This window comes from Antechinus flavipes, chromosome 3 (genome assembly GCF_016432865.1).
Source record: "Antechinus flavipes isolate AdamAnt ecotype Samford, QLD, Australia chromosome 3, AdamAnt_v2, whole genome shotgun sequence".
Taxonomy (NCBI): domain Eukaryota; kingdom Metazoa; phylum Chordata; class Mammalia; order Dasyuromorphia; family Dasyuridae; genus Antechinus; species Antechinus flavipes.
In genome coordinates, this window is record NC_067400.1 from 235360269 (window position 1) to 235384333 (window position 24065).

A 24065-nucleotide genomic window follows, 5' to 3' on the forward strand; every position below is an offset into this window, starting at 1 on the left:
GCTGAAGGCTCTTATACCTCACCCGGAGTTCCCCCACTGTCTGTAGCCCTCTACATAGGAATACTATTTTCACTTTTTTTCCCCCTTGTTTTTTCTTTCTTTCTCATGATTTTTTCCTTTTGTTCTGATTTTTCTCTCCCAACATGACTCATGGAAATATGTAAAAAATGAATGTACATATATAACCTAAAAAAAAGAATTAAAAATAAGAATGTGAACTCTTTTAGAGCAGACACCATATTTTTTGCCTTTGTTTGTACTCTTCAACTTGTTTGTTCAACAGTGTTTGGCATGCAGTAAGGAGTTAATAAAAGTTTTTTCACTCATTTGTTCACTTAACACAGTGCCCGGCACACGGTCACTGACTAACAAATGTTTTTTCATTCATTCATTTGTTTATTCACTTCTAGGACCTAACTTGCACACTTCGTTTTCACTGTCACTCCTATTCATATCACAGTCTTTCATCTTGTTTGACAAATACTTCAGGATCAAGGGTACAGGAGAAGTTGTTGCCCACAGAGGGTACAATCACTGTGAATTCCCTAACTCTGCCCACTGAGGCAGTGGGATACAGAGAAGCTCTCTCTATAAAATCTTATTATAAGTTATAATTTATATATATGTTATATATTATAGTAGGTAACTCCCTATGAACCCAAACAGTGGCTATGTGGAGGGAGGAAGGGGAAGAGAGAGGGAAAAGACTGCAGGAATGTGGCCGTGGAAACATTCCTTGAGAGACCAGAGGAACTCTTCATACCTTTTGGGAAATTATTATTATTATCATTAATATTATTAACCATACTTCTTAATTATAATGACTACTAGCCACACAGTTTTTAATTTTGATATGAAGACAAGATTAAGAAAATAGAAGCATTAAAATAGAATGAGATGGAGGTTGGTGTAGGGGGAAGAGAGGAAGATGGGGAAGGGAATCATCTTTTCATTTCCTTCCCTACAAGTTATCTTTCCTACAACTGGGAAGAAAGGAATTGGGAAGAATAGATTTCTGCTCACTTTCTAAAGATTCTTTTCCCTCTGTTCTCTTGAATCAATTTCTCCACCTTTCAACCGTGCAATATGAAAGTCTCAGTCTAATATAGATTCCTTTTGCCTATAATTACCCACCCAACTGGGTCGTTCTCTCCAAAATGGTTGGAACAGGAAAACAAGACAGCTGAAATAAAAATAATGATAGGAAATAAGAGTATGAATGCAGAGGTAGTGTCTAGGAGCCAGAGTACATAAGAGGCAAGGAAGGTACTAAGACCTGAATCCCAGAACATGATAGCTTTGGAACACAGATAAGAAGAATCCTTTCTCATCAAGACATAAATTGAAAGTTTCTTGAGGATGGAGACTATTTCACTTTGTCTTTGTGTTCCTAGCACCTAATATAGCAGATCATACAGAATATATGCTTGAGTATTAAAGGAAGCCAGGAAAGCTGAGGCAGAGGCAAGGAGTAGAGGCTGATAGTTTGGCCATACAAGGCTCTAGCATCTCATTGTAGCATGGAGATGACCTTTAGTTCTTGAAGTTTAGGATAATAGAACACCTCAAGCAAGTTTTACCATGCTGGAAAAATTTCCAGGACAGATTAAGTAAAAGAAGAATGATGTGTCTGTCCATAAGAGGATCAACTTAACTTCTCATCAAATTGCTGGCCATCAGGAGATGAAATTATGAAAGATCTACCAATGCACAGAGGTTCCTCTCTGCATTGATCAAGGAAATACCCACACCAATAAAAGCAGAGAGAGTTTTCTTAAGACTTTGAGCAGGCTAATTTCAGAAAAGCCTGGAAAGACTTATGTGAACTGATGCTAAATGAAGTGAGCAGAATCAAGAGAACCTTATACACAGCAACAAGATTGTGATGATCGACTGTGACGGATGTGGCTCTTTTCAACTATGAGGTGATTCAGACTACTTCCAATAGATGGAGAGAGACATATGCATCTAGAAAGAGAACTATGGGAACTGAATGTGGATCACAGCATAGTATTTTCATTCTTTTTGTTGCTTCATTGCTTTTTTTTTTCTCTTTTTGATTTGATTTTCTTGTGCAGCATGATAAATGTAGAAATACTTTTAGAAGAACTGTTTAACCTATATTGGATTACTTTCTGTCTAGGTGGGGAGGGAAGGAGAAAAATTTGGGACATAAGGTTTGCAAGGGCGAATACTGAAAACTATCTTTGTATGTATTTGAAAAAAATAAAAAGCTATTATAAAAAAGTTTATAAAAGCTTCATAAAATCCTCATAAAATGTTCAAGTGCTTTATAAGCTTAATATTTGAAAGATTTATAAACTTTTTTAACTAAGAAAGTTTAAAACTCTAAAGCTTTATGAGTTTTGTAAGTTTAGAACAACAGTAAGACTTTGGGACATATTACAGGTCTTTTTCATTTACTCTTCATAACAACACCGAGTAATGTTGTTATCCCTATTTTGCAGATGGGGAAACTGAAGTTGAGAGAGATTTCTATCAGGGTCACACTATCCAATAAGTGAAAAAATGCAGAATTTTAACTCAAGTCTTTTTGGCCCCAAGTCTAACACTGCATTTCCCATCTAGGTACCAGAGTGTAACCGATTTAATTGTTTAAATCAGGTCCCTTTGTTTTGGCTTTTCATTAGAGGATGAGGCAAATTCCTCATTTTCCCATTCTCTCACACAATTTGAAACTTGCATCTTGTCTGCAGGAATGCAAAAGAATAGTTTCAAGCGAATTTTCATTAGAGAAATTGCTTCCGTGCTTGGATTTCTGTCCAATCTCTCTCCTCAGTCCAGGGCACACTGATGAAGGGGAATACACTTTGGCTTTGGAATTGAGATGTCACCGATAACCTTGGTCATCTTGGACATTCTGTCCTAAATCTTCAGGTTGGGGGTGGAGTTGAGGCAGATGATGGCAATATACAAGGGGCCGCCTTGAGTAGGAGTTAAAGGTGGGATGACATCGCCCTGCGTGCGTGCAAGACCTAATTCGGAGCTGACCACCCAACCCGCCAGACTGCGGGTCCGCGCCTTTGCTGGGAGTGAGCCGGAGTTTCGAACGGTAGCTTGTGAAGAACAGGGGGACCCGACAGTGCGCTGGGAGGGGGAAGGCAGAAAGAAGGCTGGGGGGGAGGTGGGGTTCTCAAGGGCTGGGGGCGGCCTGAGACCGGTCGGGGTGGGCGACGGGAAGAAAGACCCGGCACTCCATCCCCGACCCGGCATTTGCCGCAGGCGCGCGCCCGCACATGGACATTTATATCCCGCGCGGGGTCAAGTGATTCGTGAAACTTAAAAGAAGTGGAATTGGGGAGGATTCGTTACTTCGGTCTTGAGACCGGTGCTTCTAATGCACAGGAAAGAAGAGTGATCTGGAATCAGGGACCTGTTGTGGGACTTGGGCTTAGGTATTTATTAATTGTGTGACTTTGGAGCAGATAATTAATCCCTCTGATCCAATTCCTCCTCTTACTCACACTCAGAAATGAATTTCCCAATGTCGAACAGGTAGTAAGTACCAGAAATGGGACGTATAAATCAAGCAATAGAGCAGTAATATGATTAACTACTGCAGTCACAATAATCTCATTAACTAAATGAGATTAATTTGTATCTCCTTCCCAAGATCGTTGTGAGGATCTATGATTATCATTACTCCAGCAATTTATTATGTGCAAACTATTAAGTGCATTATAATTATTATCTCATTTTAATCCTTGTAACAGTCCTGTAAAGCAGGTGCAGACTAGGAAATGGAGATTTTGACTTGCTCTGGGTCACACTCCTAGGAAAAGTCTGAGGTTAAATTTAAACTCACCTGTTTCTGATTCTAGGCTCCAGGCTCTATTCATTGAGCCACTTAACTACTTCATCTGAAATGCGGAGATAATTCAAGAAGAGGAAGAAAGGTACCATCTATAGCAAAACATTTGCATTAGTACTTTTTGTAGTGGAAAGAACTAGAAACAAAATAGTTGTCTATAGATCCGGAGATGTCTAAATAAGTTGTATGTGACTGTGAAGAGATCTTTTTCAGTAAGAAATAATACGGAGAAGCTAGGGAAGATTAATGTGAACTATGCAGAGAAAGCAAAACCAACTAAACAATGTACCCAGACTTAAGTGTAAATGTTTACATCAAAAATAGTTACAATTACAAAATAGTTTCTATCAAACCTGGCCCAGAGATAGGAGAATGTATTTTCCTCCACCCTTCTTTGCAGAGGTGAAGGATTAAGAATATGGAATACTGCATCTTGATTATTGGTTTTTGGTTCTTGGTTTTGCTGGACTGCTTTCCTCATCCCACCTTCTCCTCCCTTCCCCCTCCCCCATTTGTTAAAGAAATGACTCGGAGCAGACCGTGGGCATCTTACTTAACCCCAATTGCCTACAGAGAAAGAGTGTGAAGGGAATGTGTGAAAGGGAGAGAATGAAGGGAATGTATGAAAGGGGAGAGAGAAAAAGAGGGGAGGGGAGACAAAGGGGGGAAGAGATGGGGAGAAAGAGGGGAGAGAAAGAGGGAAAGAGAGGGAAAAAAAGAGGAGATGGAAAGAGGGGAAGGGAAAAAGGAGAGAGGGAGAGAGTGGATAGAACAGGGATAGAGAAAGATAATGGAATCTGAATCCAATCCTCTTTCCATTACTTCAGGCTGCTGTTCAATTTCTGGGAACAAAGAAAATCACTTGTTGGCCAATCCTCAGGCAAAGATCTGGAGAAATTCTATGAAGTAACAACAAAGGGCAGCTAAGTGGGGCAATGGATAGAACACTAGACTTGGAATCAGGAAGACTCATCTTTAAGAGTTCAATGAAGAAGGAAATGGCTGATAACTCCAGTATATTTGCCAAGAAAACCCCAGATAGGGTCCAACTAAGAGTTGGACATGATGAAATGACTTACTCAATTGCCTTATAGAACAGTCAGTCATCTGAGTTTCAACCTAACCAATTAGTCTGAAAGAATCTCTTCTCCTGAGAATTGGCCAACAGGTGATTTTCTTTGGCCCCAGAAATTGAACAGAAGCCTAAAGTAATGGAAAGAGAATTGGATTCAGATTCCATAAAATCTGAAAATCCCAGAATCTTATGAAGTCCTAATATGAGGATGGGTATTGGTGGAGGGATTTCGAGTATTGAAGTGAGTATATTATTAACAAGGCTAACTTAATAGGTATTTACTGAGTACTTGTTCTATATTGGATTGGGGAAAGAAGGGAATGTAAAGACTTCCAAGCCCACAGATTTAAAGCAAGAAGGGTAGTCAGAAGTCATCTTGTCAAAGCTCCTTGTTTTTCAGTTGAGTAATTGATGCTCAGAGAATTTAGGTGATATCTTTGAGGACATACAGAAGGTATCTGAGCTTGAATCTGGCTTGAGGGCTTTTGACTCCAAATCCAGTATTTTCTATTGAACCCTAAACTAAATGCTAAGAAATTTAGCATCTACCAAAAACTCCTAAGTACAAATGACTTTTTGCCACAAAGTTCATAATTTACTTGGAAAGACAAGGCTGAGGAAAAGAGCTGAATAAAATAAAATACAAGATGTATCACAGTTTTTGGTGACTTCTCCAATGAGAACTATAGTAAATAAGTGTTAGGGATTCATAAGAGGGCAGAGTCTAGACTTTGCAGTTCACTCTATCTCTGGTATCAATTCCATAGAATAAGATGTCCCTGGTACACTCTCCTCTCCATTTTCTACTTTTTCTTCTTGTATGTTGTCTTTCCCTATTAGCTTGCAAGCAACTTGAAAATAGGATTGTCTTTGGGTTTTTTTTTTTTTTAATTTTTATTCCCAGCACTTAGCTCAGTGTCTAGAACATTGTAGGTGCTTATAAATGTTATTGAAGTTTCATAGATAGGTAATGCACTGATTGAGAAGGAAATATAGACATTACTTCACTGAGCAATGGAAAAGATGGGAAACAAAATTCATTCTGTTGAAATTAAGGGAAAGTAGTCTGGATGTAGTCTATAACATGGCTGAATCAATAAGATAATGTTGCCCTCCATAGATAACCTCATGGATTATGTGAATTTGTGGACATAGAGGGGTTTATGATGACCATAATCATGATGATCAGGTTTGATCTATTACCAGAAATTAAAGAAGGATAACCCCTGAGATGATCAGTGAAAATTATGTAAGGGAATGGTAGAAACTGTAGCATAGAGTAAGTTGCAAAAATTTAGCATCTACCAAAAAACACAGCAAGACATGAGCTGTTGGCTAGAATCACATTTCAGAGATTCATTATTTTTCAATAACTGACAAACAAATACTTATACTACAAGTATAGACTTTAAAATACCTTTCAGAACTCAACTAATACATTATACTAGAACTTGAGCTGACTAAACTGTTGTATATAGTGCCCAGACACATTACTGGTCCATAAAAATTTAAGAATACTAGTTTTAATATGTGCGGCCATGTAATGGGCTGAGGCTTGAGTTGATGCACTGAGGTCCCAAGCACATGAGGCTAAATAGTAATTGGACCATACTCTATTAATATATAAGTTTGGAGAAAGAATGGCCCCCGCCCACTCTTTGTGCAAGTCCTGATGTGTTGTATAGGAAATGACGATTTTGGTGGGTGGAGGCAGGGGAGTGAAAAAGTAAGGGGAGGAGAGCTCAGACCTCTCTCGCTCTGCGTGGGAACCAAGGACCCTACTTTCACTGAAGAAGTCTCCAGTGACCAGGAACTTAGATGAGCATAAGACAAACAGGGAACTTATTTTCTTAAAGACTAAACTAGTAACCTTTTTTGGCTGAAATGGGACAGATCCTAGGTAAAGATTCTCCATCCCCCACCCAACCCCCCCAGCCCCAGCCCCACCCAGGAGTGGTGCTATAGAAAGCCTGCTTAAGCTGATAGAAGATCAAGGGCTACTTGTAACTTGGGGACAGGCAGCTAGACTTCTAGGTACATTAAAACGCACCTCCCCTTGTTTCTTAGAGGAAGAGCAAATCTCTCTAAAAAACTGGGCATTGGTTGGTCAACAGCTCTCCGCATATAACAATGAAAACGGTCCTCATTCAGTTTCCATCGAGGCATTCTATTTATACAATACGATACAGTTGGCCTTAAAATACCTTATAAGTTCTAGGAGAAAAGGAAAAAACTCTAGGAATAGCCAAAGGGGGAAGCCTGAGATAAAGGAGGAAGACAAAGAACAGATTAATGGCCATATCCCCACAGGGCATGGAGACTTAAGTGAGGCTCAAGGGCGGGGTGAATCTGAGGCAGCTTCAGCCCCACCTAAGGAGCAGATAATTGGCTCTCCTCCATCAACTCCACCCTCCGGGATGGAGGAAGGAGGGGTAGTGGGGGGGGGGGAGGGGGGGACAGTGACAGCACCAGCACCTCCCCCCCAGCATCCAGCTGCTCCTATGAGTAGATTGCAAAAGGGACTAATTAAGGCCAGAGAAGAAGGGAAAAATGTATCAGAATTCAACACCACATTTTTCCTGTAATTCAACAGTTTAATTCTTCAGGTCAAGAAAGTAGAAGATACTCTCCTTTTGATATAGAAATCCTCAAAGACCTGAAAAAAGCTTGCACTCTTTATGGGGCTACATCAGCTTATGTTAAGATGCTATTACAAAATTTGTCTTTTGAAATCTTGACCCCTAATGACTGGAAATCTATAGCAAGGATATGCCTAGAACCTGGACAAAACTACTTGTGGCTTTCTGAATATAGTGAGCTCTGTAGGATACAAGCCCAACAAAATAGTCAAAGTGGAGTTCATGTTGCAATCACCTGTGACCTACTAACAGGTGTAGGTCCTTATGCAGATGTTGCAGTACTAATTAATTATTCTGTAGCAGCATATCAGCAAATTGCTGCTAATGCTATCAAAGCGTGGGCTTCTCTTCACAATAAAGATGGAAAGGGTGGGGCCTTCACAAAAATAACACAAGGGCCAAATGAACCCTTCGCTGACTTTGTGGGACGCTTGCAGACAGCTATCACAAGAACAAATGGGAAAAATGCAATAACAGACATTTTGATAAGGCAACTTGCTAAGGAAAATGCTAATGAGGTTTGCAGAAGAATTATACTAGGACTGCGCAAGGATGCTCCTTTAGAGGAGCTCATAAGACGCTGTGCCACAGTGGGCACAGGTGCCTTTTATAGCCAGGCTATGATGCAGACTTCCCAAAATCCTAACATGGGGAGACAGAGTCCCTCCTGGCAAGGGACTTCCAGAGAGACTTGTAGATGCTTTCAGTGTGGAAAAGTAGGACATCTGAAAGCTCAATGTTGGTATAGAGATAGAATGGGAAGACAAGGTGGGAGAACAAGACCCCAAACCCCATGTCCAAAATGCAACAGAGGCTTCCATTGGGCCTCAGAATGTAGATAGATTCAGGGAAACGGGAAGAGGGGCCCAGCCCCAGGGCCCAAGGCAAAAAACACTTGGGGCATGATGGTAGCCAATGGTGCACCCAGAGAGTGCCTAGAAGTCCAGTACCCAGACATGACCAATCAGCCAGAAAGCCATATGATGGGAGAAGGGGATTACACAGTCAACCAGCCAGGAAGCAACCTGATGGCAGAAGGGAATTACAATTGGGGAGAATAGAGCTGTATGCAGCTGGGACAACTGAGATACCCCCTGGAGAGGTGAAATCTGTTCCTCTCCAGCCTATGGATCCCCTACCTCCAGGCACAGTAAGCTTGACCATTTCACCTCCTTGTATGTACAAAACAGTGTCCATCCACACACTGATGTGGGAAACTGGGGAATGTGTAGATAATATCCCAGTCACTAATACAGGTAGACAATGTGTGACTCATCACCCAGGAGACGTAGTAGCATCAGGTTTACTCAAACAGAATCCTACTAAGCAACCTGGTGATAGTCACCCAGGTTCTGACTCCAGACCACAAAATCCAGGAATATACTGGAGGACAGCAGCTGTAACAGCTGGCTGACCTATGCTCACGATCTATATAAATGGCCTACCATTGGAAGGATTGGTAGACACAGGTGCAGATCGTACAGTTATTAGAAGTGCCAGTTGGCCCAGTCACTGGCCAAAGATTAAAGCAGATACCTATATGTCTGGAGTAGGAGGATCAATAGCAGCTGAAGTTAGTGCTGCCCCTATGAGATGGACTTTTGAAGGCAAAACAGGAGTTTTTACTCCTTTTATACTTGAAAAAATCCCCATCAATCTGTGGGGAAGAGACGTTTTACAACAATTAGGGTTAAAAATGAGTACTTCGGTTTTTTAAGTAGGGCTGCTGTTGAAGGCCTGCCAACACTTTCACCTGTTCCTATCCAAAGGAAAACTGATACACCAGTGTGGATAGAACAGTGGCCCTTAGGTAGCAATAAAATTCAGGCCTTATTAGATATAGTACAGGAGCAGCTAGAACAAGGGCATTTACAACCTTCTCTAAGTCCTTGGAATTCCCCAGTGTTCGTTGTAAAAAAGAAATCGGGAAAATGGAGGATGCTCACTGATTTAAGAAAAGTGAATGAACAGATGTAAACTATGGGAACTCTTCAGCCTGGACTTCCATCTCCTACTCAATTGCCTAGAGAGTGGCCTCTTTGGGTCATCGATATTAAGGATTGTTTCTATTCTATCCCTCTGGATAAGGAGGATATGAAAAGATTTGCCTTTTCAGTGCCCAGCATTAACTTAGCTGAGCCTTATAAAAGATATGAATGGACAGTTTTGCCACAAGGAATGAAAAACAGCCCCATGTTGGGCGCCAAATGTATTGACTGCGTATTTAAAATCAGCCGGATCAGGAACTCAGGTTAAGGGGAAAATCTTCAGTCTTTATTGAAGTGAAGAGGTGAAAAAAGAACGCGATAGCAATATGGGCAAGAAGGATTGCGATAGCAATATGGGCAGCTGCGACAAGAAGCCAGCTAGCAGAGCGAGAGAGCCCTGAGCTCTCTTCCCTTTCCTTTTTCACTCCCCTGCCTCCACCCACCAGTATCGTCATTTCCTATACAACACATCAGGACTTGCACAAAGAGTGGGTGGGGGCCATTCTTTCTCCAAGCATATATATTAATAGAGTATAGTCCAATTACTATTTAGCCTCATGTGCTTGGGACCTCAGTGCATCAACTCAAGCCTCCGCTCATTACATGGCCAAACCACTAAAAATACTTAAAAGTTCTAAGTGGAACAAAAAGTTTTCAAAATACAGAGATCTAGCAAAAGAAATTTTAAAAATTAATTTGTAACTAGGATGGGGCATATATATCCATTATTCTACCTGCTACTATTAGAATTGAGGATACTTTCAGTGAACCTACAGAGGGTGAACTTGTATCCTAATATATTTATTCAACTACAAAAGGCAGTTATTTTATCCATCTGTGCAATTTGTCTGCAGAGTGTTAAAAATATATCATTTTTTAAAAATTAAAGGTCACATTATTTTCTAGATCATTAAAATATGAAAAGGAGAATAATTATTCCAAGACTGTTTCTATCTTAATTTAATGAGAATACTTTTCAATTATAACAATAACAATCTATATGGTAATCATCTATACACAAATGGATGGCATCCTTGCTGAGTGTATCAAATATATTTTTTGCTCAAGAGATATTCAGAACTGAACCACATCTTTACCATTTTGTAATTAATTAAAAATGTACAGAATATAATATCTTATTATGCCTAATGCTTTTTGATTATGGAAAACCTAATGATCTCGTTTATCAAAATCATTCAAGATTCCTTTAGAGCTGGAATAATAAAAATAACACCACTCAATGACCCTATAACAATAAACAACTGTTGAAGAAGGATATTGTATGCTCAAAAAAAGTACTGACCACCATGATTGAAGAAAATCAACACAGATTCTATCCAAGTTAAGTTGAGATCCTCCAGGTACTCCCATTTACTGATAACATGGCCTTGATTGCATCAAATCCCAAAACTTGGCAGACCCCCCTAAAAGAAATCTGTGGTGACTTAAAATAATTTTGGCTTGCCTACCCACAGAGGTCAACAATTCATTATCCTCATTTTACACATGAGCAAACTGAGACCCCAGAAGGAAAAATTATTTAGCCTGTATCTTCAGTGTCTGAAATGAGATTCAAACTCAGGTTTCCTGATTCTTAAGTCAAAAAAGTTAAACTGAATTGAAAAAAAATATATATTCTCCATTAAAAGATATTATTAAAACATCCAACACTGATGTTTCTTCATAAAAATATGATAATTTCATTGCATTTACAGTTATTCAAGTCCTCTGTTTTGTTTTGGTAGAAATGTCAGCAATGGAAAAGAAATTACTAGTGATTGATGTGGATGCTGGTGTAGATGATGCTGTTGCCTTAATGATGGCTCTGGGAGCACCTAATGTTGAAGTTCTAGGGATCACTTGCTGTTTTGGGAACACTTCAGTGGATAATGTGTGTAAAAATGTCCTTCGGGTGTTACAGAAGTGTAACAGCTTACAGGTAATTTATTTGCCTTGCAACTTTTCCAAATGATTAAGCTTTATCCCTAATAATCAAAAAAAAAATTTTCACTTATGAAAATCCTACATTCCTCTTTTCTCCTTCACACCCTTTTGCCTCCTTACATACTGAAAAAGAAAACTTTTATAATAAATATGCAAAATCAGTCAAAACAAATTGTCAAACTGGTCATATCCAAAGAAAAACTGTTTCGATATGTACTTCTCTGTTGGAAGAGTTGAGGAGCATATTTCATCATGAATCCTCTTGAATCATAATTGGTCACTGAATTGATCAAAGTTCTAAAATCTTTTGAAGTTGTTCTTCTGCTCACTCCTCTTATACAAGAATTTTCTTGTTTCTCTAGAAATGTCTGCTTCATTTTTTAAAACATAAAAATATTTTATCACATTCACAGGCCCAATTAATGGGTATCCACAGTTTCCATTTATTACCACAAAAGAATGACTCTATCTTTTTTGGATTATCTCTAATGAATTACATGCAGTTGTCTTGTAGACATGATTTCTGATTGAGAATAGTTTCATATTTAACATAAACTGTGTGCAATGAAGTCTTTCCAGTCTCTCCCAAGCAACTGGTCTAGACCATATATACCCAAAAGGCCTAGACTTAATTCACCAAGATTTGAAACTGTTTGACTTAAGCTTTCTCAACACTTTCTCCATTCTTTATAATTTCTCAACATTACCACCTACCTTTTCCTCAAAGAATAGAGATTATTTTTGCTCCTCCTTTATTTGAATCCTTGAAACCATTCTTTTCTCTCCTTTCCACAATCTTGCTCCAACAATCATTTTCTTTATTTCAATCTTTCCCTCTTGATTTTAGATATTTCTTACATATACTTAGATTTCCTCACTTCATTTGTTTTATTATTATTATTATTATAACTTTTTAGTTACAAGATATCTGCAGGGGTAATTTTTCAGCATTAACAATTGCAAAACCTTTTGTTCCAATTTTTCCTCTCCTTCCCCCCATTCAGGGATATTTAATACATGTTAAATATGTTAAATACAATATACGTATACATATCTATACACTTATTTTGTTGCACAAGAAGAATCGGACTTTGAAATAATGTACAATTAACTTGTGAAGGACAAAAACAGAGGGATTGGAAATACTATGTAGTGGTTCACACTCATTTCCCATAGTTCTTTCACTGGGTATAGCTGGTTCTATTCATTATTGAACAAATGGAACTGGTTTGGTTCATCTCATTGTTGAAGAGAGCCACATCCATCAGAATTGATCATCAATAAGGTATTGTTGTAGAAGTATATAACTTCATTTGTTTTTTTAAAGACCCTTATCTTGACACTTCTGGCTGATCCAGCTCCTGGAACATCCCTCCATTGACTGCTTACCTTTTTAAGCAAGTGGATTATTTTTGGATATTTTTTGAGAAGATATCCACTTGCTATTGTGGACAGAAGAGGGTCTAAGTTTAGAGATCATGGGTGATGAAAACCATGACTGAGTAGGGAGAAGAATTTTTATTAAGCTTAAAGAAAAGACAAGTGAGAAGGAGATTAAATTTCTCACAGCAGTACAAGACCTCAACAAGATATCAGAGCAAAGCAGATGAACTGGATGGGGAACTCCCTGAATTATGAATTTGATTACTGATCTAAACTAGAGCAGCACTTTTTATTTGAAATTGAATTCTGTCTAGAAATCAGCTCATTGATTGTAGGGGGTTGCTAATGGCTTAATACCTGTATGTTATAATATATAAAAATAAATAAGATGATTCTAGGTTTAGGCAAAGGTATGAGAGACAAATCTTTTGTGAAATATCTCTATATAGATCAACTCTTCTGCAAAATTCTGTCTGCTAGACCTAGTCCCAACTCAATTATTTTTGCATAATTGGGTGGGATGTTACCATTTAATAATTGTCTCCTAGATCACTGATGACAAAATGAAACAAAATTCTGTGTTTTAATAAAACTTGGCTTTTAAAATAAAGCAAAATTTTAAAACAAATAATTAGTAAAAACCTTAAAATAGTGAAATTTTACACATTCACTGGGCTCTTTACCCCTTTTGGTTTTCTATAATTGGAATGTTTGGGGATCTCTATTTTCTGCAGAGATGGTCCCATCTCTTTTCTGTCTCCTAAAATAGAAATGAGAGTATAACAGTGACTGCTGCCAGAGACAATATGATGTTTGGCGGCAGCAGCTGTGATGGAAACTTCCATGTTCCCAGATACCATATTGTCAGATGTGGGTAGAGACATCCTTATTTCTGGCAGTATGAGGGCCAACCCATTTAGATGGTATCCTTATTAAGCATACTCTCAAGAGAAGAAAAATCTTTTAGAAAGCTAAATATAGGCCAACAGACACCAATAAGCAAGTTTTCAGAAGATGAAATCAAAGCTATTAATAGTCATATGAAAAAATATTCTAAACCATCAGTAATTAGAGAAATGCAATTAAAAGAACTCTGATGGATCACTTTACTTACCAGATTGGCTATAATATGACAGATTTAGGAAGTCTGATCAATAGCAACAATCTTCCACAACTTGAAGTGATATTTACCTCCTGATTGAGAATTGATGGATTCAGAGTGCAGATTGAAGTGTATTTTTTCTTTTCTTTATTTCCTGAACATGGCTAACAAGAAAATGAGTTTTGTATGACTTCATATGTATAATTGGTAATTCTTGCCTTCTCTGTGGGTGTTGGAAGAGAATTTGAAACTGAATAAAAATTTTAAAAAACTTTTTAAAAAGAAAGTTGATTATTAGTAAATCATTCATTAGGGAAAGCTAAGATTTTCCTAATAACATTCTTATAAATACATTTAATTGATGCCTTTTTTTAAACATCAAAATCATTTTGGGATATAATCTCTTCCTTCTTCTATTTTTATAAGCACCTTCAGCCCTAAACCTACCCTTGTAATAAAGTAAAACATTCACGCCAAAGCAACCAATCCAATGGCCACATTTGAGAGTGTGTGCATCATTTTATACTTATAGTTTTCCTATCTCTGCTGTTCTGCAGGTATATTTTTTGAGTGTAGTTTCTCAGAGTCTGCATTTTTTTTCTTTTATGTTGTAATCATGGTATATATTGTTCTACTTCACTCAGCATCAGATTATAAAAATCTTGTTTCTCTTGAATTTTATTTCTGAAATTATTTGCTAGAACATAATATTTCATCTCATTCATAAGTCATAATTTGTACAGCCACTCCTCTAATTAGACACTCACTTTGTTTCTAGATTGCTGTTATTTTGCTAATCATATATAACTATTATTTCTTTTTTTTAGCCCGAATGGAGCTTTTCTTTGTTTCTGAACTCTTTGTTGACATAATTTCCAGAGTACATCCGGGAATGGTGTGATTGTTGGCAAAAATTAAATTTAGTGGGTGTTCTCACATAATTTTAATTTGTTTTCCAGAAGAATTGGACCAATTCACAGCTTTACTGTGTTAGTGTGTCTGTCTTCCCACAGACTTGCTCATTCTAAAGTTGACTGTTTCATCCTAAATGACATTGTGTCAAAATTCTGTTCATTTAAATCAAAACTTTTTAATCTGTGGTTCACAATCCCATATGGAGTGTCATAACTGAATGTGGGGGTTTGGTTTACATGCCTATGTACATGGGATCATATAAAAATTCCTTAGGTGAAAAAGGATTTATGAGTGGAAACATGTAAGAAGCCCTATTGAAATATCTAAAAATACTTGAGTTTAGATTCATATTAGTCTCTGTGAAAAATCAAAAACAAATTCGACTTTAGATTATCTTGATGCTACTTATTTGTTGAATTGAGATTTACAGCTTATTCTCTCTATTTCTCATTTAGCCATTTTTTTGTGCTTTAAATCTGAGTAGAGATAGAATCAGTGTTGAAGCAAGAAAGATGCAAACCAAATAGTTTTGCAATTTATTTGCTCTAATAACTAATATCCAATTTAAGCAACTCTTCTCAACTCCAAAGGACATATGATATAAAAATGCCATGAAGTACTTACTTCATTCAAGACATTGTACTAAATGTTATGTAATACAAAAATGAATTACATATGGGGCCCCAGCCTTGAAGGAATTAAACTAAGGATGGGATTCCAAGACAAGAACATAAATTAAAATTTGACTAAATGTATGAGATTCAAATGCATCAAATTTGAGCTCATACTCTAAATTATGAGCTATAAATTAAAAAGAAACCAGGACACTGAATGAGTCTTTTATTTGTTATTAGAAAATTGGGGATTATGTCTACTGTTCTATTATTATTATTATTTTCATTAATTTTAGATTCCAGTTTATAAAGGTGCTTCTTCCCCCTTCCTTAACAATCTGAAAAGTGACAATTATTTTGGAAAAGATGGATTGGGTGATATTCCTGACCCAGATGCTCCAGGACTGGACAAACTTCAACAAGAACATGCAGTGCCTGCAATGATCAGAATGATTAATCAACTACCTGGCCAGGTGATGATCATATAGTAGATGGTATCACTGCTCTTCCTCTGTTTCACACTATCATGGATCACATATCTGACTTATTTTCTCTATGATCACTTATTGTATTCTATACTCATTCTGGGAGGTAATCATTACCTAAATCCTAGAAAAGATTTTAAAAATCTCTCAAGTAGAAATTTTAGTCTAAAACAATCATTCCTCAAAGGATAACTGACCACTCTGAATTGTTTGTGCATTTTCTTTCCTTTTAAAAAAAATTTTTTTTGTAGGTAACTTTGGTTGCCACTGCTCCTTTGACCAACCTAGCTCTAGCTGTGAAAATGGACCCAAGTCTTCCTATGAAAATTAAAAATCTGTTCATGATGGGAGGAAATATGAATTGTAAGTACATTCAAGTATTATTGTTTTCCCATTGTCTGTGATTATTTATGGGATGTACAAAGAATGCATAGAAACGTAATAGGTACTTGAGTACCTATTATTATTATTATTACTATTATTACAGAAGCAGGTATGAAAATGACTGTCAGGAAGGCATGAATTCAACTCTAGCTTCTGATACTCATTAAATAATTTGATACTCTCAGTGATACAGGTTAAGTTCACAGAACAAAATAGTTAATAACTATAGCAATCTAGTATTTAACAAACCCAAAGACCCCAGCTTTGGGGGAAAGAATTCACTATTTGACAAAAACTGCTGGGAAAATTGGAAACTAGTATGACAGAAATTAGGCATTGACTCACACTTGACACCATACACCAAGATAAGATCAAAATAGGTTCATGATCTAGACATAAAGAATGATATTATAAACAAATTAGAAGAACATAGAATAGTTTCCCTCTCAGATCTGTGGAGGAAGGAATTTGTGACCAAAGAAGAAGGTAGAGATCATTATTGATCATAAAATAGTTGGTTTTATTATTTTATTATTAAATTATTAATTTTATTAAATTAAATGTTTTTATTTTATTATTAAAATTATTTTAATTTTATTATTATTAAATATTAAATTAAAAGGGATTTGTACAAAACCTTTTAAATTTAATATAATCAAAATTATCTATTTTATTTTATACAAACAAAACTAATGCAGACAAGATTAGAAGGGAAGCAAAAACTGGAAAAACATTTTTACATTCAAAGGTTCTGATAAAGGCCTTATTTCCAAAATTGACTCAAATAGAATTGACTCAAATTTATAAGAAATCAAGCCATTCTCCAATTGATAAATGGTCAAAGGATATGAACAGACAATTTTCAGATGAAGAAATTGAAACTATTATGCTTATTATTATATTGAAACTTATATGAAAAGATGCTCCAAATCATTATTGATCAGAGAAATGCAAAGTAAGACAACAATTGGCTAAGATGACAGGAAAAGATAATAATGAATTAGAGGGGATGTGAGAAAACTGGGACACTGATGCATTGTTGATGGAGCTGGGAATGGATCCAACCATTCTGGAGAACAATTTGGACTCTGCCCAAAGGGCTATCAAACTGTCCATACCCTTTGATCTAGCGGTGTTTCTACTGGGCTCGTATCCCAAAGGGATCTTAAAGGAAGAAAATGTGCAAAAATGTTTGTAGCAGCCCTGTTTGTAGTGGCCAGAAACTGGAAACTGAGTGGATGCCCATCAATTGCAGAATGGCTGAGTAAGTTGTGGTGTATGCATATTATGGAATATTATTGTTCTGTAAGAAACGACCAGCAGGATGATTTCAGAGAGGCCTAGAGAGACTTTACATGAACTGATGCTGAGTGAAATGAGCAGGACCAGATCATTATACATGGCAACAATAAGAGTATACAATGATCAGTTCTGATTGACATGACTCTCTTCAACAATGAGATGATTTAAACCAGTTCCAATGATCTTGTGATGAAGAGAGCCATCTACAACCAGAGAGATCTGTGGGAACTGAGTGTGGAACACAATATAGCATTTTTACTCTTTCTGTTATTGTTTGCTTGCATTTTTGTTTTCCTTCTCAGGTTTTTTTTTTCTTCTTTTTAGATCCGATTTTTCTTTTGCAGCAAAATAACTGTATGGACATGTATACATATATTGGATTTAACATATTTAGCATGTATTGGACTACCTGCCATCTAGGGGAAGGGGTGGAGGGAAGGAGGGGAAAAGTTGGAAGAGAAGGTTTTGCAAGGATCAATGTTGAAAAATTACCCATATGTGTGTTTTGGAAATTTAAAAAGCTATAATAATAATAAAAAGTATTGAGTATTATATCTTGTCACTGATATCAACCCTGTTCCTTTCTACTTAGTGATTAAACTAGCAGTCAAATTATATTGAAAAAAAGTACTATGATCTTCAGTAAATCATCTAACCTCTTGGGCTCAGTATATTCATCTATAAAATGGGAATAATGGGAATAGATTTTATAGGTGAATATTATAAAATGGGAATAATGATAGCACCTACTTTCCAAAATAGATATTAAGGATTAAAATAACATTTGTAAAGTGCTTTGCAAAACTTAAAAAAAAAAAAAAAGACTGTTTCAGTCGATCAACTATCATTTTAGTAGCTATCATTGCCATTGTTCAGTCACATCTAATTTTTTTATAACCCCCATTTGGAGTTTTTTTTAGCAAAGATACTGGAGTGGTTTGCCATTTCCTTCTCCAGCTCATTTTACAGATGGAGAAACTGAAGCAAACAGGGTTAAGTCACTTATTAGTAAGTATCTGAGACTTTATTTGAACTCAGGTTTTCATAACTCCAGCTCTAGCACTCTAACCATCGGGCCATCTCACTGCTTTATGTAAATGCTAGCTATTTTTATTATAAAAAAAATAGAAATACTTGCTGAAATAAAGTGTTGAATAAGAAAGACAAAACACACATGAATGCAATAAACTCAGAAATATCTTCAAATAAACAAGCCATAGACATTATTGGGAATGAAGGGATTGAATCAAATATCCAATTGGCAAGTGAAGAATACATGGAATTAAAATGGGAACCTCCTAGAAAGTGGATTGTGAAATAAGATTTTTTTAAATGCCAATTAATATTTTTGGAGCCCTCATCCTATTGCTATCCATCAAAGCAGTGGACATAAGATTTCTATTTCTAAAAAAAATTATCGTAAAGTGTCTAAAATAGTTCACATTGTTAACATGTTAGTCTTTACACCCTGGAAAAATGGAGAGGTTGGGGGGAGTTTGACCAATGAAGGGGAGATGAGTTTACCTGCATATTTATTTAATATTTAGAATATTTATTCTATAGATTATGAAAAACATTGTTAACTGATTGCATTTTAAATGTTATGAAGATGATATACTTTTTTCATTTTGAAATAAAAAAGAAACTATAAAAATAAGAATTTATGCTGAATATTTTAATTTTTTTTTTTAGCCAGAGGAAATATAGATGCATGTTCAGAATTCAATTTTGCAGCAGATCCTGAAGCAGCTTACACCGTCTTAAATGAATATATTTGCCCCACTTACATTGCAACTTGGGAATTTGTGTGCATGTATACATTGCCTTGGGTAAGATGCTACTTAAAAAATTTTTTTTAACAGACTGATCCCCGTGGTAATTCACTGGAGATAAAAGAAGGGATACAGTTAAGTGTTGGATTATCTAAGGAAAAAGATATGGACTATTTTCCCTTTTTATTTATACTTTTCTTTCTCTTCCCAGGAACCTTTCCTTTTTGTCTTTATTTGTACTATTAGGTTTTAAAAATTAAATAAATTTAATTTTTTTTTCCTGACTTGATTTCATTTCAGGTCATTTTTTTCTTCTATAATCTAACAGCAGAACATGTAAAAAAAAATTATACTTTGCTCCCATCATTTCAATCCGCCTCCTAAATAGTATCTTAAGACTTGTGATAACAAATGAAAACTCTCTGTCTAGGAGTTGGGATAGCTGGGAGAACAGTGGATAGAGCATTAGACTTGGAGTTAAGAAGACCCGAGTTCAAATGTGGCAAGTCACTTAACGTCATTTGCCTCAGTTTCCTCATATATAAAATGAGCTAGAGAAGAAAATGACAAACTTCTCCAGTAACTCTGTCAAGAAAATCCTAACTGGGTTCATAAAAGACTGAAACAACTTTATAACAGCAACAAAAAGTCATAAGATTGTTGTTATTCCTAAATGATATCATTTTTCCTTTGTCAGCAGAATCTTATAGAGATGGTCGTTTGGGGGATTTTGATACAGATTTTTTTTTATTACAGATTAAATTTAGCTATCATGGCATAGTTTAAGTAGAAAAGGGAATTATAAAAAAGTTAATATCAAAGAAGATTTTAAAAAATCAAATTTGTATGACTACAATTCTGGAATGACTATTACAAATGGAGCAAATATTGCATTTCTTAAATTAAGAAGATAAATTGTATTTTAAAAAAAGCTTGATAAATCATGTAAACATTGTGTGTGTGTGCGTGTGTGTGTATATATTTGTAACGTCCTTTCTTCTTGTTTTCTAGGAATTTTATGAGCAATGGACTTCACAGAATAGTAAAAAGGCTAAGTTTTTGAGAGAAATCAATGCTTATACTGCGGCCAATTTGAAGAAACATGTCCAGAAATCCACCATACTATTCTGGACACCAGGCTATATACCTTCTGATTGCTTTGCCATAGCAGCTGCAATTGATAAGAATTTTATCACCAAAACAATAGTCTGTGCTGTGTCTGTGGAACTGGCTGGCTTCCACACGCGAGGAATGATGGTTTTAGATGTTGATAATAAGCTTCAGAAGAAAAACCAAGTTTCAATCATGATGGAGTGCAATGTAGAAAAATTCAAGACACTTCTGATAAATAGTTTGAAATAATTATATCTTTAATGAAAGGTAATGATGAACACAAGATAAGCCTGTTGTATTCTGGGTGAATACCTCAAAAATATTGCATCCATTTTGGGGAAATATGTAGGGGAAGTGGGGTTAAAGGGTATATTTTTATTTCAATATTTTTCTTTTGGTTTGTGTTACATCCTGAGAGATTATCTATGAAAATTTTTTTCCTAATTTTTTGCAGTCCTTCTATTCTTGTCTACATAGGTTTTTTTTATATACAGAATTTAATTTAAAATAATTACCATGAGATTTAAATTGGTTTTTGTTGTTGTTGCTTCTAATATATCCTTCTTAAACTGGGAGCTCTGAAGCTTGGATATGATATTCCCATAAATTTTCTTCCTATGATCTTGTTCAGGTGGTGATCAGTAGTTTTCCTATCTTAGATTTGGCTTCTTGTTTTAGAACTTGACAACAATTTTCCTTGATAGTTTCTTTTGTAATAGTGTATTGGTTATTTTTTTTAAAACGGATTTTTCAGGTAATCTATTCTGATTTTATTTCTCCTCAATGTATGCTCCAGATCAGTTGTTTTTCTAATAAAATGTTTCTCTTTGTTTTCTACTTTTTTCATTCTTTTGTTTCATGGTATATGAATGTCATTAGCTTCCCTTGTCTAATTCTAGTTTTTAAAAAAAAAAAAAAAAACGGAATAGAAAACCAAACCAAAACAAAACACAGCACTGTCATTATTCCAGTAGAACATCAGGGAAAATCCAAAATAATTACTACTAGTTTAAAATTCAAAATATAGAAGAATAAATTACTAGCTCAAGAAAGGATTTATAATAGAAATTATATTCAAAAGTGTCCATCTTTTCTTTGTTTCCTTGTAGATTGTTCTTTTGTTCTCTGCTGTATATGCTTTTTAACTTTTATTTCATCTCCCCCACTCCCTCAAACAGGCAAGATATATTTATATATACACTTATACACTCGCATACATATCTATATAGACATACACACATACACCCATTTATCCATATGTAAACATGAATACAAAATATTAGTATGGCTAATATATATTTCTTTCTTGATTGAATCTTTAAATTTGACTTTGTCTCAGATCAGTGACTACTAGCCATACTTTTTTTCTAATAAATTCTACTCTTGATCCTTTTTGTACTGTTTGTACTATATCTCTTCTTTCCTATTCCTGCTAACTCTTCTGCCCTATTTCTGCTCTTTAATCTCCCCCCACTCGAGGATCCCTCCCTTGTCTTCTTCCTTCACCCTTTACTTCCCCGTGTGCCCATCCCTCCCCCCTATTTCTTCATCAATTTTGGAGGAAGCTATACCCTTCATGATATATGTGTAGTGTTGATTATTGAACCCCTTCCCAATGTGAGCAGGTTTTCAGAACTAACTCTCCTCCCCACCTTTAATGCCTCTGTGTCTGTTCTTTTTCTGAATCCCATTTGTATGACATAATTACTACTTTTACCTTTTCTTAGGCAGTTTTGCTTTTTAGAGTCAGATCACATTTAACTCTACCCCAATCTTTCTTTTGAATTACCCAACTGCTATAGTCAATTTTAAACATATGGTATACATTTCCATGTAATAAACACAATTTGTACATATTAAGTTCCTTGAAATTGAGCTTTGATATTGACTCTTACATGTTAACTTTGCTGCTGAATTTGGGTTTCGTTGAAAGTTCTGTAAAATTGCAAGTTCATTGAATGTCCATTTCTTTTCCTTCAATTATTATGAATAATTTTGTAGGAGATATTATTGACCATAGGCCTAGTTCTTTTGATTGCCAATATATATGATTCCAGCACCTGTGGTCTTGTATTGTGGTTACTGATAAGTCCTATACAATTTTAATTGTAGTTCCAGCATATCTGAATTTTTTTGTTTGTTTGATTCTTACAAAATTTTCTCTTTGATTTGAGGGTTTTGAAATTTGGCAATGATATTCTTCTGTGTTTTCCACAAATGATCTCTTTCAGGTGGTGATCTTAAAATTCCTACTTTTCCCTCCTTTTCTATCATTCCAGGACAATTTTCTTTTATTATTTCTTGCATTATTATGTCAAGCTTCTTTTTTTCAGTCCCAATTTTCAGGTAATCCAATTATTCTTATATTTTCTCTTCTTCATCTGTTCTCTAGATCTGTTATTTTTCTTTTCTATTCTACATTGTTCTATTTTTTCATTCTTTTTGTTATTTCTTGATCTTTTATAGTTTCACTGGCTTCCTTGCTCAATTCTAATTTTTCAAATTTCAAAAATTTGTCTTTAAGACTCTGCATCTCTTTTTCTAGTTGGTTAACTTTTTTATGTAACTTTTTTTTGAGCTTTTTCCCCAAAGTCTTTCATTTGATTTTTGAATTCTTTTTTGAATAAATACTCTCTGGGTAGGGAGCCATTTCACATTACTCTTTGGAGTAGAAGCATTTTTTTTTTTTTTTTTTTTTTTACTTCAGTGTCGTCCTCTGCAGATGAACCTTGGTCTTCCCTAGTCCCATAGTAAGTTTCTGTAGTTGAGTTCTCCTTTGCAGATTCTTTTTTTTAATTTATAAGTATTAGTGTAAGCACCTCTAGTGGTGGGTTGGGGGGATGGTGCTTCTAGCTTCCCTTCAGCTCTTCCCTCTGACCAGGAACCCCAAACCAAGAGCTCCCTCCTCCTGTTAAGTGCCAGCCCTTCTGCACTGCCAGTGTGCTGGTTCCTTCTCCCCTTCAGGGGCAATCTCTGCAGCCCAGCTGGGCCTGGGTTCCTAATTAGCTGGAAGTTCTCCCAGTCTTCCTGGACTCAGACTCTCCCCCTCCTCTCTGGCTCTTCAATCTGCCAGGAGGTGAAGGTTTCTGTGGTTCCAGATGGAGCTCCAGCCAAACCCAACTGGCCCCCAGATCCCCACTTGGCTAGTGTGAAGCTAGCCTGCAGGTATCACCTCACACTATTTAACCCCTGCTTTCTTCAGGCCTTCTGCCCCAAGTCTTGTGCTTCACTAGTCTGTTTGTCCTGAGGCACAAATTTATTCTGTTTGTGGGAAAATCTGATGAGCTTGAAATGTACTGACCGTGCTCTGGGAGCAAAGTGTAACTGCCTTATCCAGAAGAGGCACAAAGTTAGAGAAGCCCCCACTACCCACAGGGACTACTTGTGCCCCTCTTGCACTCACCCTGGTCTCATCAGCCAGTCACTAACTTGTCTCTAACTCATCAATGTCCTTTTGGTCCTTTTCCAGAACAACCAACCACCAGATGGTCTTCCCTCTTGGGGTGTCTTCCCCCTC

At 36.3% G+C, this 24065-nt stretch overlaps 1 protein-coding gene across 3 annotated transcripts; it reads left to right on the plus strand.

The window, feature by feature from the left end:
* The first annotated feature begins 2938 nt into the window (after positions 1-2938).
* Positions 2939-21385, plus strand: LOC127553734 (inosine-uridine preferring nucleoside hydrolase-like). Of its 3 annotated transcripts, XM_051984685.1 has the most exons (7): positions 2939-3073; positions 3843-3917; positions 11280-11473; positions 15789-15965; positions 16229-16340; positions 19356-19492; positions 20447-21385. In XM_051984685.1, the coding sequence occupies exons 3-7, from the start codon at positions 11282-11284 to the stop codon at positions 20795-20797; spliced, it is 969 nt and encodes a 322-aa protein (XP_051840645.1). In that variant the 5' UTR covers positions 2939-3073; positions 3843-3917; positions 11280-11281; the 3' UTR covers positions 20798-21385. The 3 variants fall into 3 exon arrangements, with proteins under 3 accessions (XP_051840645.1, XP_051840644.1, XP_051840646.1); XM_051984684.1 differs by lacking the exon at positions 3843-3917 and having other exon boundaries at positions 2940-3073; XM_051984686.1 differs by lacking the exons at positions 3843-3917; positions 11280-11473 and having other exon boundaries at positions 2940-3073.
* The last annotated feature ends 2680 nt before the right edge of the window (positions 21386-24065 follow it).

Excerpts from the sequence above, each read along its gene's own strand:
- LOC127553734 (XM_051984685.1), top strand. The coding sequence starts at position 11,282 with ATGTCAGCAATGGAAAAGAAATTACTAGTGATTGATGTGGATGCTGGT. Across the intron at positions 16,341-19,355 it reads GATGGGAGGAAATATGAATT|CCAGAGGAAATATAGATGCA; the intron begins GTAAGTACATTC and ends TTTTTTTTTTAG. Across the intron at positions 19,493-20,446 it reads GCATGTATACATTGCCTTGG|GAATTTTATGAGCAATGGAC; the intron begins GTAAGATGCTAC and ends CTTGTTTTCTAG.